The sequence below is a fragment of the Rhinolophus hipposideros genome (genome assembly GCF_964194185.1).
Source record: "Rhinolophus hipposideros genome assembly, chromosome: 4".
NCBI lineage: Eukaryota > Metazoa > Chordata > Mammalia > Chiroptera > Rhinolophidae > Rhinolophus > Rhinolophus hipposideros.
This window is the reverse complement of record NC_138050.1, coordinates 39,990,207-40,010,649: the sequence shown is the minus strand read 5'-3', so window position 1 is coordinate 40,010,649 and position 20,443 is coordinate 39,990,207. Positions and strand designations below refer to the sequence as shown.

The 20,443-nt window shown below is 36.2% G+C and overlaps 1 protein-coding gene across 4 annotated transcripts in view; it reads right to left on the bottom strand.

Annotated features, from left to right (window-relative positions):
- RBPMS (RNA binding protein, mRNA processing factor) overlaps nt 1-20,443 on the bottom strand; it is a 157,108-nt gene that overhangs the window by 81,675 nt on the left and 54,990 nt on the right. For all 4 annotated transcript variants that reach the window (XM_081046782.1, XM_081046785.1, XM_081046783.1 and 1 more), the window contains exons 2-4: nt 7,497-7,574; nt 4,606-4,644; nt 3,294-3,356 (exon numbers count right to left, since the gene is read on the bottom strand). In XM_081046782.1, the coding sequence (XP_080902908.1) occupies nt 3,294-3,356; nt 4,606-4,644; nt 7,497-7,574 (180 nt within the window). The remainder of the gene's footprint in view (nt 1-3,293; nt 3,357-4,605; nt 4,645-7,496; nt 7,575-20,443) is intronic.

The window sequence follows — 20,443 nt, the reverse complement described above, 5'->3', positions numbered from 1 at the left end:
CTCAGGGTCTTAAACCTCAGCCCTGTCCTGCTTCCTGTTTCTTCTTAACATTTCCACAGATCAAGTTTGTACTAACCAGGCTGACTCTCAGCATCAATGTATTTGATTTACATTCCCAAATTATAGATAAGTCCTAAAAATAATTTGATACTTTAGGTTATCAGCTCCCCCTTCCATTAGCATGGAAAATGGAAAACTGCCGGTACAGAAATTACAAGTGTGTGTGGAGGGTGAAGGATAGGTCAGATATTTTGCTGTCAGTTAAAGAATGAATGGGGTTTCTAATCATGTGGATTAATGGGAACATAGATAACCTGAAGGGAAGTCTGGGTTTGGGTTATTTTTAGCTTAATTTGGGAGTTTTTGTTATAAAAACAAAATATACTATATTTATTTAGAAGATATGAGTAACTCTCCGATAAAAGTTCAACGTTACCACTGAATTCAATCTGAGCTTTTCCATAAAATTATCAAATTGACTAACCCATAATCTAAAAATGGAAGAAAATAAATGGGTTTAAAAATCAGGCATTTGGGGAAAAAACAAGTAATACTAGTAACTGAACCAGATAGTAATCAAGACAGAGAAATAACAAGAGAAGCTCCAAACATGGAGAAGTGGTTCATACATGATGAACTATTTTATATACAGGGACTTACTGAATTGAGGTTTAAGATTCTCAACAATAGAATCAATCAAAACATTATAACATGGAACTTTCCCCCCAAAGGAATGTGAGGGAATGCTTTTAAGAGAAGCCTGGACAAATGACATGAGAGGAGAAAATTTTGTAATAGCTGTGAGCATCATATGTTTTCAATTCGCAAATTAGAAAAGATGACCCTGAAAAAGAGCATAATATGTCAGGTCATAGAGAAGATATGTCAGCTTCATGATTAAGTATATTATCCTGAATGGGCCCATTTTCCTTTGCTCCTGGTCACATACCAAACTTTATCATGGGCATTTGTCCTGGACATTGTGAATTAAACAGTCTGTCATTGCCACCAGGACTAACATACAAGAGACACTATTTATTTGTATGCACTATCTATTTGTAGCACTAACCCTACACTTCCTGAACTGAGTCATCCATCCTCTCTAGGTCGCAGTTCCCTGAAACATAACAATAGAACAGTTTCTAAGGTGCAAAGACCTCTAATACTTCATACATACAAGTTAAACATACTGGAAAAGAGATCAACCAGGAGCTCAATAAATACCCTATACTCACAAATCAGCTTCTGAGCAGAAGAAAAGTCAGGTTCAATACACCACAGGTAAATATTAAGAGTTACCCTTAGGTCCACAGAATAGAACTAAGCCTGTTTCACTTGGAGTTCTTCCTAAGTTATGAACAATAAACAGAATTAATGTTGCTAAAGGAAGGCTTGCTGCCAGCGAAAAAGAAAGAAGAGTTAAGTACAAGAAGAACCTAAACTCGACCTCAGGACAGGGAAGCACACGATCTGGGGCCATATGGCATAAGGATGGGCTTACAGGCCTCTATCCCCGTTATAGCACAGCTCAATTCCTGATGATAGAACCCTCAGGCACTAAGAAAAATGGAAATGATATTACTACACTCTGCTTAGTAAGGCAAGGAAACACAGCTCTCACTACCACCAGTTAATAACCTGGCCCATAAGGGAATGTTGCTTTTGTCAGATGAGAGTGGTCACCATAAAAGCCTACTGTTCTTCAGACAGAGGGTCAGTGACATCTTTACACCCACAGCAAAGATAAAATAAGGCAATGGAGAGCCCCATCTGTGAACAAGCTTCAAATGCTGTTACTTCTTTTAGAAAAATGAAAAGGACCTGGTGAAAAACTTCATCTAGCGTAACTTTGAATGACCCAGAATATTTCTGCATTTAGAAAAATGCCAACTGGTTAGAATGAAAGAGAACACTGCCTAAATAGAAATTGTAGTTTTATTTTCGAGTTTCAAATTTTTTTTTTTGAGAAAATTCTGGTTGTATCTATGTAATGCAAAAATCAAAATAATTTTTATATTGAAATAACCAATTACATATTTTGCTTCAGTGTGTACCATTGGCACTCAATAAATAATTGGTTTACATTTTGTTCTGTGGGAGAGGAACAGAGTGAGTAAGGAATTAGTCTGACCAGATCATTTATCCAAATTCAGAAAAATTTTGAGCTATTTGGAGCTCCTCGATTCCTAAGACGCTCCTGTATGTTTTCATGAAAAACCAACAATAACAAGCAAACTATTTCTTCTGAAGAGTGTATGCATTTTTATTCAAAGCCCAAAAACCTCTCAAGATTGTGTCAGAATGACACCACTACGTTGAGTACAGACCCCTTGGAGGCCCTTTCCCTGGCCACCAAATCCTCAGCATACGGGGCACCCAGGCAGCAGAAGAGCGAGTGCTAGGGTACCTGTAGGTTCCAAAGCAACACAAAGGCCAGTGACAGGTTCACAAAGCTCACACAATGATACCCAGATTGCAACCAGGCAAGTGACCAGATGCCTTTCCAGAAGCCCCCATAAATACTTTGGGCCACATTCATCAATCCTCATTCACAGCCACTTAGGCCAATTGCCTGGAGCACCATGGATGGAGCCAGATTTTTCACTGAGACCCCTCACCTGAGGATCACCTCAGTCAGCATTTGGAACTAAATTAAATCAGCTTCCTTCCACTTTCTCTCAACTTGGTTGTTTTGTTTTTCAACATACCAAAGGGGAAAAATATTTACTAAAGTAAAGCTTGTAAAAGTCTCACAACATATGGCAGACAAGATGCTGAAAACCAAATACAGCTATCTCTATTCAATTACAGTTTACTATCATTTATTATATCACAATGCAAAATGTCTTTTAGGAAAGCCACATATGCAAATTTTTAATCAATCAGAATAAAGACTATGTATGACCTGTTTAAAAAACAAAAAGCCACATACCTAAAATAAAAACCACATGAAATAAGGAAAGCCAAGATTTTGATCTCTTCTTGGCTTAGGCTTAGCCATTGAGAGTATGATGGCCAAACTAAGTTGTATAGCACCATGGGATATGATTGGGCTGAATTAAAAAATAAGACCATCATCCTCAGATATTTTGAGCACTATAGTAAAAGCTAGAGAAGAACAAAGTGTTACTTAATAGTTTGCACATCTGACTATAATTCTAGGAAAAATCTCTTTAGAGGGCTAATTGATGAATCCCTCCGTTAGACTGAGAAGTCATATTCCTTCCACGAGGTTCTAATACTTCCCACCAATTCGTAAGGAACCCCCCAATGATTACATCGTTAGTACTCACATTCAAAGCATTCTTTGCAGCTTCTGCTTCTGAGCGACTGTCAAAACTGACAAAACCTACGGGCTGAGGAAACAAAAATATGAAGGGAAAAAAAATCAGGGGATATTTTTCTGGGTCAAAGGTGATGAAGAGCTAAGATAAAGAAATGACTAGAGGCACTGGGTAGAAATAAGAAATTCAGGCCTGAAGAATCATGACTCAGTGGTTTAGCCAAATTTCTAACATGAATCAAAGGGATTGTGAGGGTGGTTCTTCCAGGGCATAGCTGGAGATTTAGAGAACCATAAAAATAATCTAGAAGGGGTTGGAAGGTGAGCAGCAGTGAACAAGGGAATAAAGGAAAACTGGGGTCAAGAGGCTCTAGTTTCCTAAATCAAATTCACTGTACCTCAGTCTGTTCACCTTTTTAAATGGAAGGAGAACAAAATCACCTTTCAGTACACGGTAAATGCAAGGAATACAATAACACAGTGATAAAAGCCCTGAACTCTCACTGCATGATCAAAATTATAAAATGAACATTTCCATCGCAAATCCCAAGGGATGCCTTTAAAAAGTCCTGTGTTTAATTAGGTGTGTAAACCACACTGTTCCAACTAAAGAAAGAGGGGTCGTAATCCCTTTGGACTCTATATCTTTCAGTCCATCAGAAGGATGCTTGCACTATAGCTTATTACTGATGAATCAGAGAACACCTTACTGAGTGACTAAAAGTGATTAGGACGTGAGCTGCCAAGTATTCAGCAGTCGGAAGAAAGAAATAAAAGAATATAGCTGAAAATGTTCAAGAAGCTTGCCGACTATCAGGCAAGGGTGATTACCACCCTCAATTAGGGGTCTGAGAGACATGATTCTTCACCACCAGATACGCATACCAATTGTGAAAGTTTGCATGTTTAACATTAAACAAACCAAAAATAAAAAACAGGAAAGAATTGTGAATAAAAATGAATTTGGATATAATTAATGATTACTTTTGAATATACAGATAAATCCCAATATAACTATGCTGGATGTATTAGATTTGCCTCCAGTGGGGACAGTTCAATCACCCTAGCAGGAGACTAAGGAATTATAAGTCATTTTCCTGTGCTAATTTCTGACCCATGAAACACTTAATTTTAAAATTAAGTGTTAATTTTAAAATTTAAAATTAAATTTAAAATTAAAACACTTGTTTTAATTTTAAAACAACAACAAAATAAAACCCTAATGTGGATAAAGAATGGTAAGCCACAGTAACATTCCTAAAGAAAGCAAATTCAAACTTATTGTAGAAGTGATCATTTATATGCAAGTTTAAAATTCTTACCTGCTTAGATGTGAGCTTTATAAGAGAACCCTCATAGCCCTAAAAATAAAGAACCAAATTTAGACAAAAAATAAGTAGTAGGAAAAAAAGCAATTATAATAGCATCTTGCTGAAGTGAAAACGAGTCCTTTATGACTACTGACTACCTCTTTTCACAAATGCCTCAAGTTAACTGGAAAAGCAAATTACACACACATGCACGCATTCTCACACACACACACATGCATGCATGCACACCTATGCATGTGTGTATATATACCTATGTTTGCAAACTTGGGGCCTAATAGTAATCAACCCCTGAAATTCATGCATGTTTATCTGTTTCTTTTTCTAATTTTTTTTCATGAAATTATGCAATAGTAGGAAAATGGGTGTCTCTACAGCAGATCTCTTTATTTTATAGAACTAGGAGAGGGAAGAGGGTACATTAATAAGATATGAAGATCAGAGTATGCAATAACTTGGTCATGTATTTGCTATAAAATAACAACAATGAAACATTAAGAATGCACGAGGTAGAACTTAATCAAAATTTCAAAACTTCCAGGAAAGGTTAAGCAGGCAGTGATGCTAAATCTTGTTGAGTTCTTTTGCTTATTTATTAAATCTGCCAGTTTTCATGTTGGTATTCCGAATGGGACATGCAAAAATTCACTGTTGGGTTTTTATTGCAGCTTATCCTCAAGGAAGACAGAAACACTCCCTTTTCATTCCCTCCCCTCACCCCTCCCTGGCTCCTGAGGATAAGGATAACAAAGTGTCTTTAGTTCTGAAAGTAATCAATGGCTGTGGCTTGCACTGATGGGTGACACAAGAGGGGGAAAAACACCACTTGACAGGACTGACCAACACACATATCAGTGCAGAGACAGATTTGCAGACTAGAGTCAACCTCCAGGGACTTTAATTAAAAGATGGTTGTTAGAAATGCAGCAGAGTCCTGACTTCAGCATAGCGTTTCTGGGCAGGATGTTGAGATTGATTCATTCTCATATCTTCCCAGCAGAGAACTCGTGACCAATTAGCTACTGTAAACATTTCACCTCAAAGACCTTGAGCTCTTCTGGCCAAAGAGGTCATGATTCACAGCCCTTCCTCTTTCCTTTTCAAGGTGCTTTCTCTGAAAAACCTGAAGGCTTAAACCTGAAGGCCTCAGTGGCAAAGGACAAATGGGTATTTCACTCAAGTAAAACACCACTAGTAGGAATAAATTGTACTCTCAAGTCACAAGAAGAGAAGCAGTATTACACAGTAATTCAGAACAGGGACAGCAGTCAGACTGTTTGGGTTCAAATACTGGCCCTGCCATTTATTACGTGTGTGTGAACTTCAGTAACATTTATTCAACTGCTTCAAGTTTCATTTTCCTCATTTGAAAAAATGAGGCCAACCACTTTAAAGGATTGTGATGAGAATTGAATGAGATAATTCATATAAAGGGCTTGCTGGCTGAATCTCTTTCTCTGTATACATATATAAACATAACAGTATGTTGTCCATTAAGGTGGTCAATTAGCTTAAAAAGTCCTCATCCTACAAAAGGGACAGAGAGTAAAAATTGCAACCCTGTGGAAGAAACTCAGGAAATTCTGTGATGTTGGCACTCTCCATCCACAACACCTTCTTTTTCTTTCCCATTTCTTCTCAGCTAACCTCATGCATAACCTTTCTGTTTCCCTCTCTACCGTCATCAGTATTGTTTCGTTAAGGGGATGCCTGTCAGAAGGGAATTAGGTCCATTACTACATAGTACCTCCTTGGCACATAAGCTCGACTCTGTTTTATCTTTGTTGGTTCTAACTGGCTGCCCCCTAAGGCTCCCCTTTCCTTTCCTACCTAGCTGTTTTCAGCTGTCACATTTTGTCAGCTATCACAGCTGTCAAATTTTAATCCTATTTCCTCTCCCTAAGAAGCTAGATACTGTTCTCAACCTGTATCTAGGCTGTGTGGCTGCAGTCCTGCTTCAACAGAGATGGATCTTTGACCAGAAATCAAGGTGGTCCATCACCTAATCATAAGTGTGACCCTGGCCGGGCATGACTGCAGACATGTCCTCAACGACCAGCTCAGACAAAGTCCTGGAATTTATAACGGCTTCTAGGTTCACTCCTTGAGGGCCAAAGTCTCCAACCTGCAATTTGCCCAGTCTCAGCCTTCTCCATCCTCCACAGGCTAACCTTCAAGGTTTCTCCATGGTTATTTCGGCTTGAGTCCAATTTCCTGTTAAGTTTTCAATCCCAGCAACATTAAGTATCTCTAAAATAGTTCTATCTTGATAGTCACACTCCATTAAATAGTGCCCTAAGCACCAGGAAAGAGTCCCCTCAACTCATACCAAGCAATACTTTAAAATTTTGTTTTCCTTTATTTGAAACTCAGGACATTTTTTTCCCATGAAAAAAAATAGTGGTGTTAGGTTCCTAGTCTAATTCACAAAAGCCTATTTAACTTACTGTGTCTTCGAAGAATACTATTAACAGAACCATTTCAACTAATAAAGAATCTCCTAGGGATAGGGCTTGACTTGATTACTGCATTTGAAATATCAATACATAATAAGTAATTGATAATAATTTTGGTGATCTGTACTGAGAAGAACACCCTCAACTGGCAGAGGATAAATGGGGAGTACACTAAAGCTGCTCATGTCCACATTCAGTAAGAGAAGAGATTTCTCTAGATTAGCTGGTAGGAAGACAAAAGGCAACTTCAGTCTTTCCCAAGTGAGAATGCACTTAGAATTGAGTTGTTAAATCTCATTTACTCATTAACCTTTTAAAAATATCACTTTATAGGATACTTTCTCAAACATTTCATTTCTTCCTCCAAAGAGCCCCCATGAAGCTTATACACATGCTTTTTGTTTAGTTTTACAATTTCTGAAAAGTTACCTTAAATGGTCTGAAAAGCAGATAGAGCTCCCGAGGTTTGATATCCAGAGGGAGACCACTGACAAATAGGGTCCGGACCTGGAAAATAAACATGAGAAGTCATCAGAGGAGTGGAAGCCAGAGAATAGCTCTCACTTGAAATTTCAAAACCACATTTCTTCAACTATTCCACGAGTCCTACCTATCTTATATTCTTTCAATGACACAATGAGTTCTCTAATGTTATGATGCCATTAAGCCAACTCTTCTCTGTGAATTATTCAAAGTGAACTACCTCAAGCTGATTTAAATTCACAAACTGACTTTCTTCCCAACTAGTCACTGCCTGGTTCTAAAAATGTGAGGCGGGGAGAAGGTCCACGTAATTATTAACTTAAGAAAAAAAATGTCACGAGGACAGTAAATCTACCACGCCTTTGCTCTAATCAAAAGAACATAGAATGAGGTTCAAAAAAAAAAATCAAAACAGTTTTCTCCTACCTATCTTGTCACTGCTTCCCTCACCAGCATTCATAGTTACAGTAATTTTAATAAATGTGAACATTTATCAAACAATTCAAACGCCTAAATAGTAGCTCGAATGCATGGCTCTAGGTCTTATTTTGGGGGAAACAGTATATAAACAGCCCCAGTATCATGAGTGCCTTATTTTATTATTTGTTTATGTTCAAATTTTAGACTGCTTTGGAGTACAATTGATATATAAAACTGTGTATCTTGTTTATAATTTGGTGAATTTTGGCATATGTATAACCTGTGAAACCATACAACCATCAAGATAATGTACATATCCATCACCTCCAGAAGGTTCCTCATGCGCTTTTAATCTTCCTCTCACCCTGTCCTACCACCCTCATGCCTAGGCAATCACTGATTTGCCTTCTGTCACTATAGATTAGTATACATGTTCTAAAGTTTATATAAACTGGAGGCATAAAGTATGTATCTTTTTTGTCTGACTTCTTTCCCTTAAGCATAATTATATTGAGATTCAATCACATAGTTGCATGTATCGAGTCTATTTCTTTTTATTACTGAGTAGTATTGTTATATGGATAAGTAGCAGTTCGTTTATCCATCCATTTTTTTTTTTAAGTAAAGTTTATTGGGGTGACAATTGTTAGTAAAGTTACATAGATTTCAGGTGTACAATTCTGTATTACATCATCTATATATCACACGGTGTGTCACAACCCAGAATCAGTTCTCTTTCCATCACCATATATTTGATCCCTTTTACCCTCATCTACCACCCCCTTCCCCCCTTACCCTCTGGTAACCTACTAAACTATTGTCTGTGTCTATGAGTTTTTGTTTCTTCATTTGTTTGTCTTGTTCTTTAGTTGTTTTCAGTTTTATATACCACATATCAGTGAAATCACATGGTTCTCAACTTTTTCTGACTGACTTATTTCACTTAGCATAATAATCTCAAGATCCATCCATGTTGTCGCAAATAGTACTATTTCATCTTTTCTTATAGCACAGTAATACTCCATATCCATTCACTTCTTGATAGGACATTGGGATTATTTCTAGTTTGGGGCTTTTACAAATAAAATGGCTATGAACACTTACGTATCAATCTGTATAAGCTTTTGTATTGACGTGTTTTCTTTCTTCTTGGATAAATAACTAGGAGTGGAATAGCTGGATGATATGGTAGGTACATGCTTTACTTTTTAGAAAACTACCTTTGCAATTCCTTGTTTTATGGCCCAGAACATGATAAATGTCCTCTGTGTCCTTCAAACAAACGTATATTCTGTTGCTGTTGGGTGAGTGTTTTATAAATATCAATTTGGTCAAGTTTGTTGTTTAATATATCTTTTGTTTCTGCCCTTCTTTCCCAACTTTGCCAATGATAAAGACTCTTTCCAAGGAACTTTATCAAAGCTGTTAAGGTTGACTTACTGACAACTGCCAAATGGAATCCAGCTATCCAGTGTTCCTTCCCTGCCATCCACAACCATCTACCCATAGTCCAGAAAGTGAACACCCATTTGTTCTCCTCAGCTGCTCTGGCCAGGACAACCTAGGCAGAGAGGGAATTCTAGCTCCCACTAGTTCAGATTTTGTTGAGTGTCCATTATATGTCTGGTACTATGCCAGGTACTGACTGGATTATAGAGATTTCCACAGAAATAACATGAAGCAGATCCTATGTTTTAAACACTGGAGTACCATTTGTTCAGTAAGGAAGCCAAGCTATATGATAGGTATCAATTAGTATTTGGGGAATTAACTTAGGAAATAAAACTACCATTTGCAGTACTGTTCTAAAGAAAAACTTGCAAGTCAAACAATTTAGCAACAACACCCACTAGAAATCTGGGAATTATCAACAAGATTACTTGATATATAAATTAAAGTTCATCTATATCCATAAAATGTAATATTAAGCAACCAATAAAAATGATGCTCAAGGGAAAAGTACATATAGCTTAGTTTTATTCTGTAAAACAGCCAACACACATGTATTTTGAGAAAGAAAAAATGCCTTGTAGGATATATATATACCCAAATGTTTAAATTTACATGGTTTAGCCCTGAGTGGTAGAATATAAGTGATTTTCATTTTTTTAGCTTATTTGTATTTTCTTTCTATAATAAGTATGTATTAGACACTATAAATTTATTTTGTTGGGTTAAGAATTGTCTAATTTATTATTAGTTTGCTTTCTTGAGGAAACTATAAATAATACCAATATTTATAATAAAAAATTGTCAAGTTTATGGAGAAAACTTTTTTATGTAAATGTTTCAGAATTCAAAGAAAGAGATTCTTATCTTAGTGTCTCAACAGGAAAGAGTTATACATGGGGGAGAAAAAAGAGCTGTTAGGTCTACGTTTGCCACTCGCCCATAGATGACAAGAGGCTCAAAGCAACTCTGCTTCATTAAATTAGAGGCAACTAAGATGTCTGACATTTCATTTACATATGAACACAACTTACATTTCCTAGAATCTACTGAAACCCAACATTGTCTCAGAAGCCTGCCAGGATGTATCAGTTCTCACTGAACAGATAATCTCTCCTCTGACAGACAGATACACTGACTAGGAGAAATATTCTTAAATACTTACATTATGAAATTATGAGTACAACTAAAGGTCACTTAAATCCAAGTGCTGGGAATCCATGTGCTTTGAATCCCTTCTAGACTTCCTCAGACTTGTAGACTTCATTAAGCAGTTTAAAAAGAAATCATGTATATAATGAATGGAAAAAACTCTTCCTAGATATGAAACTCACACATGTCTATGAATTCTAGGTGACTGGGACCTAGGAACCATGGGGATATTTGAAACCATTTTAGCTTCCCTACTCTTCCCACCATCACACTTTCTATCTGAGCCATTAAATAACAAAGCACTTCTGGCTTTTGTCTTTGCTATGTCTGTGAAATCACAAAGTTAAGACACAATTCTTTTTTTCTCTCTCTCTATCTTTTTTTTTTAGTTTCAGGTGTACAAAACAATGTAATAGTTAGACATTTATCATTTATATCCTTCACAAAGTGGTAACACAACTCCCCCCCAATCTACTACCCCTCTGACATCTCATACAGACGTTATATTTCCACTGTCTCTATTCCTAAGACACAATTCTTGACTGCAGGGAGCTTACTGTCAGTGAAGGAAACAAAATATGCAAATGAACTTCTGTGACAACAGAAAGCTTAGCTCATTCACAAAATAACCAATTAGAATCTAAATAGTGAGATAAAAGTTTAAGAAACATGTAAATCCATGATCAAGTACTCAGAAAAAAAGCCTCCCCCCCCCCATAGCAAATAAAACACCCAAATGAACTTTGTGGCAGGTCAATCATTATCCAGGGCAACTCTTAATTTACCAGCAGTGTCTGAGGACACAGATGAGCCTGGCATTCTGCCTCTGGCATCACAGATGTTTACTGCAGCAGACACATGGGGAAACACATTTCTTAGTCAAGGACAAAACATGCCTCATAGAAGTTCAAGACATGAAGCTGCTGACAGTTCAATCCCAAAGGAACTCTAATGGACTCTGTGGATGCATCTCCAACTTCATTTTCACCCCAATAGGACTGAAAGAATAAATGCTAGAAGAAATCATCCTGTGCCGAACACTAAGAGCAAGAGCCTTCTTGGCTCAGCTATCACCATGTTTCCCCGAAAATAAGACCGAGGCGGACTATCAGCTCTAATGCATCTTTTGGAGCAAAAATTGATATAAGACCCAGTAGTTATTATATCATATTATATTATATTATATTATACCCAGTCTTATATTAAAATAAGACCGGGTCTTATATTAATTTTTGCTCCAAAAGATGCATTAGAGCTGATGGTCCGGCTCGGTCTTATTTTCAGGGAAACACGGTATGTACCATTCCTGCAGAGGCCACAGTTACATTTTGGATAAAACTAACCATGTGTTCTGAAATGGCACTGCCAGCTCCCACTAGGAAAGACATTTCAGTGACTGACTTCTAATTTAATAAACTCTAATTCCGCAAGTAAAGTCATTGTGTCAGTCTTGAGCTTTCTTGGATAGAAAGGCCAAAACAGCCCTTGAAATGGAAAAGTCCAACCTTTAATGAAGAACAGGCATTATCTTGTAAGTACTCTAAACATTAAAATAAAAACCACCAGATAAATGCTTGTTAATTTCAGTGCACAGCAGAGAGTAATCATGCACACTTTTCAGTAAATAGCCACATGTGTTAAACACTGTAGTGTTCAAAGACTATAGGCATTTTCTCTATATGTTTTAAATGTTTATTAAAAGGTCTTAGGGACAATTGTCTAGCTGCTCTAAAATGATCTCTTGAGGTTCCTCTTATGTTTATAGGATGAGGAGAAGCAATTTCTTATTTTCTAATGACTCATGAATAACTGTGTATAGTCAGTCATTTGAAACATTCTAATAACTAAAACCCATGGGGGGGTTGCTTCTGTGACCATCTACCCACCTTTTTAAACATACAAATGTAGGCTCCAAAAGAAGCTTTCAAATGTGCTGTATGTTTAAATCATTCTTTTGGAGTAACCATTCTTTGAAACACATAAGTGGATTCACAGATAAGAACTTTTAAAGGGTGTTTTACAATTTGAAGGCTTTTTTTTTTTTTTTGCAGTGAGCAGCACAGTCCTAGGCACGGAGTGTATACTCTATAAATATCTCTTGAATTATGTTAGAAATCTACAGAATGACATTGTGTATTCATGGGAGACAGTGAGAGTTTGCTTGTCGGCACCTCTGGTAACTACGTGGCAAACAAAATGGGATGAACACACTTCCCAGTCACAATCATATGCATACAGTTAGCACATCAAATGATAAACACTCATATATGACAAAAAGACAAAGGAGATTAGCACTGTAAGAGATAGAAATTTAGAAGAGGAAAAAGAGAAATGAGACAAGAACAACCAGAATCAAGGGAGAAAAATGAAAAAAAGAAAAACAAACTGAAATTGCAAAGGACCACAAAAAATTCAGCACTCTACATCCATTAACAAAGAGCGATCAATAAACAGATACTAGGAAAGTTGCTCACATGTCAACTGATGACTGAAACATACTTATGTATAAATAAGTCCAATTCCAACAAATATATGTAAATGAATAATTCAGAGTTTTAAAAAAAGATGCCCAAACTCACCAGCACGCACATTTAAAACGGTGAGGAGATATCTATATCTACTGACACAGAACAAGGTTTTTGATAATTAAATAAAAAAGCAAACACCAGAAATTATTCATAATCCAAGCTTAACTCTTTCAGTGTTTTTGTAAGTTAGTACATGCTCAAGTAAAAAATTAAAAAAAAAAAAAGTGTTGAAAGAATGTGTACCAAATTCCCTATATGTTAATAGCGGTAAGTTCCATATGTGTTAATAGTGGTAAGTTCCATATGTGTTAATAGTGGAAAGGGGAAGTGGGATTTACAGAGCTTACATTTTATATATTTGTATACTTTGGCATTTAAATATTTATGAGCATAAACTATTTATTTATAAAAAGAGAATAAACACAAGCTCAAATGTATTCTCCTTTCTTTGAAAATATAAACCTTGGGTCCTGCCTATCCACTTTTGTCCTTAGAAATTCTCATTTTCCTGCCTATCCTTGCTTTACAGGGACAAGCATGACCTAGTAGAGATACACATTCATGTATTTGCTTCACATTTCAATTCTGACTACAAGTCAATGTTTCTTCGTAATTACTTTAAAAATAAAATCTAACACAAAGGGGGCACCAGTGCCTCTACGACAAGGCCCTAGGAGCAGGACCATCTGGTTGCAGTCAAAAGGGTGTTCTTGCTTTGGGACTACCCTGCATTCCAAGGACAGAGGGATCACTCCCTCTCTAACAACTAAGGGAGTACCAACTCCTAAGGCAGGAAGGCGGGGCGTGGGTTCCAGAGCTGTGTTTGTAAGTTTTACACTCTGGCTAAATTATTTTTCTTTTAAAATAAAGTATAAATGGATTTAGTTCTTTGCTTATTCTATAAGCACCAACTGAAACACCATATTGCAAAAACTGAATCCCACTGAGAACTGCTGGTCATCTCACTTCCAAAGGCAGCTCTGTTGGCCTATGATTTCCCATTCATGTATTGCCACCATGGAAATGTATTTCCACAATCATTAAAATGGCCTGCCAGGTGTTTCATTCTGGTTGCAACTCAGTAAAATCTGATCGGCCTTTGGTCAAGTTCCAGTTTCTGTTGGCACTGGCTTCAAGATGAAGCAGATGGTCAGGTTCCTTTTGACAATGGATACCTACTGGACTTAAAGACTCACTCTTTTCCTAGCCCCGGGGAGCTTATGTTTGGGTTCAAGAGTCCAGGTTGCTACAGACACCAAGGACTGACTAACCACAGGATAAAAAGGGTCACTGCACTGACTCCAGGTCTGTTTTAGTTTTAAATTGATAATTGCTCTTTCCTTACTAAAGGAAAAAGTCACATAATTATCCACAATGCACGTCTCCCTAGTTTTAAGGGACCCACTAGTGTTTGCTCTGACTGATATTCAGTTGGTTGACCCTATTTGTAGCATAACCAAATGTAGTATATCTTTATTTAGGGCCATGGAAGCCAGTGCCCTTTGTCAAGGCGATCAGCAAGTTTCCAGTAGTATCAGGAAAAGAAGGAAGACTCACGGGAGCACATATGGAAGGAGGAGGAACGTGGCATTCCATAAAGTCATATATGCAGGGCTCAGAACATGCACAGCGAATGGGGACAAGTTAGCAATAGACCCACCATGTATGTGACTACGTTTGTTGTCTAAGGAGCCTATCACAACCCAACCCGATGTCAACTGATAATCAGATGATCTCATAATCTTACTTTGATAGGACTTCTTAAGACCAAAGTCCCACCTTGCATCTGTTATACGCTAGTCTAAAAGGATAAAAGACAAACTGAGAATTTCTATGGTTTGAAAACTGCCCAAGTATAGGCAGGGGATGTGTCTGTACGTGTAATCACTTAACCCCATTATTAAGAAATGTCCTTAGTGTAGTGCTGTCAGACACAAAGGGAGGTGGGTACCAGAGGCAAATCAGGAATTTAGGGTTTGAATTGTCCTAGACAAGAAACCAGATATTTAAGCGCCTGCATGTGAGAACTTAATCTCATTATTAGTAAATTCACTGAGTGCTGTCAAACACAATATATGGCTGTCAGGTCCTTAGAGTTCAATAAAAAGTTCCTTATAAAGACAGAAAGCTTTACCCCTTAACTCTGTTCCTGTTCTTACCCCACCATGGCTTCCCTTAGTTCCCTTAGTCAACTTTCCAATGGCTTATTCTGTTTCCCTGGTTAGCCCAAAGAATCCTACTCTTCATTCAATTACATGACTTACATTGCTAAAACATGAAAATTTAAAGATGGATACATTAACCCAGTGTATTATAAACAGAACTTTGCATTCTTGTGCCCTAACATGCACTTGTCCTTAGGACTTTAATCCTATAAAATGTCAAAAAGATCACCTGGGCTACTCACAATAGACTTTTCCGTGGCCTAACAAAATGAAATATAAGCAGAACATATGAAAAAATATTAAAAGAAAGTATCTTTCTTTCTTCTTCTGCATAGTTTGAGTGATTGTTATTTAACAAAGCAGATCTGTTCAAACAAGTCATTCCATCCATAAATATTCAGATGTGGATGAGTATGAAGAAGAAATAAAGCCATTGTGACCTTTTAATATGCATTTAAGAGATTAAGTATTCAAAGCAGTAAAGCATACATAGTTTTAAAAAAAATTCATGTTGAGCGTGGTTGCTGGGATTTCAATCCTGTTTCTGCAACTCACTAGCTCTATGCACCTTGGACAAGACTCTTAACCTCTCCAGATTCAGAAGTTTCCTCATCTGGAAAATAGAGACAATAAAGGTACCCACTTGTGGCAGTTTTAAAACATGTCCACAAATTCTTTGTTATTCTTCCCTTCACAAGGTGGAACTTAATTTCCTTCCCCTTTAGCATGGGTTTCACTTAGTGACTCAATTCAAATGAACAGAATATGGCAGAAATTACTTTTGCACTAACCTAATAGATCCACTTGTCTAAGCCAGCTCCTAAATTCTTGACCTTTAGAAACTGTCAAATGATAAATGTTTGCTGTTTAAGCTGCTAAATTTTGGGGTAATTTCTTACACAGAGTTGTCACAAGGATTAAATAAGTTAACAGATATAAAAGTTCCTAGAGGGGTGGCCGGTTAGCTTAGTTGGATAGAGTGTGGTGCTAGCAGCAGCAAGGTTGCCAGTTCCATCCCCGCACTGTGAGCTGCACCCTCCTTAAAAAAAAAAGGGGGGGGGCCTAAATTTCAGCGCTCGGTTCATAGTGAGGACTCAGAAAATGTGATCTACGTTAAGGTGGCGTACAACACTCAAAAAGAAGATGCATTTTCATGCTCTAAAGGCAACCCCAAGAGAAGCTGCACCTGATGATATTCATGCAACAATTATACGCAGGCTTATAGGGGGCATGAAAGAAAATAAAACTAAGTTTGCATAGTAAAAGGAACTAACATGTGTAAGTTAAACTAGAAGTATTTTCCGTATTTCGAACCCCAAAGGTGTGACTCAGTGTCCTTCACCACACCTCTCTCTTTCTCCCTTAAGAATGCCATGAGCAAGTCCTATTCTGGCCAGCACCCCCCTCCTGCTCCTCATGCATTCTCCTAGACTCCTTTCCTCCTTCATATACCTCCTTTTCAACTTTTGTCACATCAGGAAAAATCTGTTTCTCTTTTCATTCTATTTCTGAGATTTTAAAATAAGTATCAAGGCTAATGGATTTAAGCAATTCCCATGAAGGAAAAGAAAAAGAAAAGAAAAACAAAGTAATAAATTTTGAAGTGGTGTTAGCATATCATCACTTTCTAAAATCTTTAATTAAGCTTGGACATAATAATATCTGCCCTCTTCTATATCTGCCCTAAAAGTATAAAATAATATCTGTCCTAAAAGTATAAAAATTAATTTATACTTTTAATGTAGCAAAAATTAATATAAGTCCCGGTCTTCTTTCACTACAATACAAGACAACGTCTTATACAACATAAGACCATGTTTTATATTAATTTTTGCTTCAAAAGACGTATTAGAGCTGATTGTCCAGCTAGGTCTTATTTTCGGGGAAACAGGGTTTAAAAAAAACCTGTACAAAAACGTTTGTAGATGCTTTATTCATAATAGCCATGAACTGGAAATACAATGTGTCCCTGAAAATAAGACCTAGCAGGACAATCAGCTCTAATGGGTCTTTTGCAGCGAAAATTAATGTAAGACCCGGTCTTATTTTAATATAAGACCGCGTATAATATAATATAATATAATATAATATAATATAATATAATATAATATAACTACTAGGTCTTATATTAATTTTTGCTCCAAAAGACGCATTAGAGCTGATAGTCTGACTAGGTCTTATTTTTCAAGGACACATGGTAAGCCAGATGTCCTCAATGGGTGAATGATTAAACTGTGGCACGGCCCCACCATGGAGTACCACTCAGCAAAAAGCAAACAAACAAACAGAACCCATTAATACAACTTGGATAAGTCTCAAGGGAATTATGCTGATTAAAAAAAAAACAACAACCCAATTCCTAAAGATTATATACCACATGACTCCTTTTATATAATATTCTTGAAATGATGAAAGTATAGTGATGGAAAGCAGATGAAGAGTTTATAAAGGACAAAGGAGGAGCCAGGGATGAGAAGAGGGTGCACGTTACACAAGGGCAATGGCAGGGATCCTTGTGGTGATGGACTGTTCTTCGTCAACAGAACAAAACACACACGTAAAACAGGGGAATTCTAAATAAAATGACAGAAGTGTATCAATACCAATGTTTTAGTTGTGATATTGTACTATGATTTTACAACATTTTAGCATTAGGAAAAAGTAAGCAAAGGGCACAAAGAATCTCTCTGTATTACTTCTTAGAACTGCATGTGAACCAACAATTATCTTAAAATAAAGTTTAAACAAATTTAAGTATACATTTAGAAAAACTTTTTGACATAAATAATTATATCCACAATAATCAAGAGATTTGTATCAGCTGGTAAAACTGAGAAGTGAAGCTATGTAGTTATGGATTCATGCGCATTTCTATTTAAAGCCCTACCAAAAATTAGTCTTTCTCCTTTAATGCTTTTAATTGATAAGATTCAGTATTGTAAAAGACATTAGAATGAAATAAATGTGACTTTTTAAAAAAAAAATGTACATTTTACTCCATCTATAATTTTCGTGATTTGTTCAATCACTACCTTTTATTATAGTATATGACATCTTAGTTATGGTCTACTTTGATTAAATATCCATTCCTCACTCCAGGTACATGTCACATGATATAAAAAATAAAAATGTCAAATATACAAATTTAAAATATTTTAAACTACTACCAGGGAAAAGACTAGGAGTGTCAAACTCAGAGAAGTCACAGAATATAGATATATTTATATGCAGGCTACATTTTGTATTAACAAAGTGTTGGTGAGCTCACTACTAAAAATCATCCACTTTTCTAAACTTCTTTCTACATGAAAATTTAGTCAGACAATATTTGTTTGTGTTTAAAATACCATACAACTGAAATACAAATTTTAGGAATACAACCTAACTTAAGGTGGATACTTCCTTTAATTCATAAATTAGTTTAAAATTTTAAACACTTTAAAACCCAGTGCTTATAATGCACTATTCCAATAAAAGAGCAAACGTCCATTTTTAAGTTTAGATCACTTCCTAGATTTTCAGTCATAGGAATTTCCAATTCTAGAACACATCCAATATATTTAGGCTATAACTAATCCCGCAGCCTACTACAGGAATTACCTCTCCTCTGAGACATAACTGATTTGATAATCACCTATAATTATGTGTTTACCATTTATGTGTTCATAAATCAATTCAATATTAACTTTATATATGTATACACATGTGTAATTATGTAAAGGGATCAGGTCTCAGAAGACTTAACATGATTTACAAGTAGGACTGTATGTGTCAGTTGGGAGCAATGAAAGACATATAACAAATGTCAGAAAAAAAAGAAATGGTGAGGTTTGAGGTTGAGAAATAACCTAGATTAACAAAAGTAATATATGCTTTTCAAATGAATCTAAAGAATTTTTCAGTTTGTTGGATATTTAAATATGGATTCCCATAATACTCTTCAATTACTATAATGAAAGGAAAAGACCACTATATTAAGCCTGGTGGTTTAAACCACGCTTAACAAACCAAAGTCCAAGAGCAGATAGTTTCACTGGTGAATTCCACCAAACATTCAAAGAAGAATTAATACCAATCCTTCTCAAACTCTTCCAAAAATAAATAGAAAAGAAGGGAACTCTTCCAAACTCATTTTAGGAGGCCGGCATTACCCTGATAACAAAAACCAGACATGGTGCCACAAGAAAAGTGCAGCTCAATATCCCTCCTGAACATAGATGCAGAAATCCTTCAAATATTAGCAAACCGAATTCAACAATACATTTAAAGGAACACAAACCATGATCAAGTGGGATTTATTCTAGGGATGAAAGGATACTTCAACACCTACAAATTAGTCAACATGACATTAACAAAATGAAAGGTAAACATCATACGATCATCCAACAGATGCAAAAAAGCATTTGACAAAATTAAACATCCACTTACGATAAAAAAAAAAAACTCTCAACAAAGCAAATAGAGAATGTACTCTAACATAACAAAGGCCATACGTGACAAGCCCAGAGCTAACATCATATTCAACAGTGAAAAGCTCAAAGTTTTTCTTCTAAGACCAGGCACAAGACAAGGATGCCAGCTCTCACCATTTTTAATTCTCAGTATTAGAATTCCTAGCCAGAGCAATTAGACAAGAAAAAATAAAAGGCATCCCAACTGGAAAGAAGTAAAACTGTCACTATTTAAAGGTAACATGATATTATACATAGAAAACCCTAAAGACTCCACCAAAAAATTATTAGAATAAACGAGTTCAGTAAAGTTGTAGGACACAAAATCAATATGCAAAAATCTGATGCGTTTCTATACACTAATAACAAACTATCCAAAAGAGAAATTGAGAAAATAATTCCATTTACAATTACATCAAAAAGAATAAAATGCCTACAAATAAACTTAGCCAAGGAGGTGAAAGACCGGTATACTGAAAACAGCAAAAGATTTATGAAAGAAATTGAGGACTAATAAATTGAAAGATATTCCGTGCTCTTGAAGAATTAAAACTGTTAAAATGTCCTTATTACCCAAAGCAATATACAAATTCAATTCAATTCCTATCAAAATTCCAATGGCTTTTTTCACAGAAATGGAACAAAAAACCCCTAAGCTTTGTATGGAATCACAAGTGACCCTGAAAGCCAAAGCTATCTTGAGAAAGATAGCATCATGTTTCCCAATT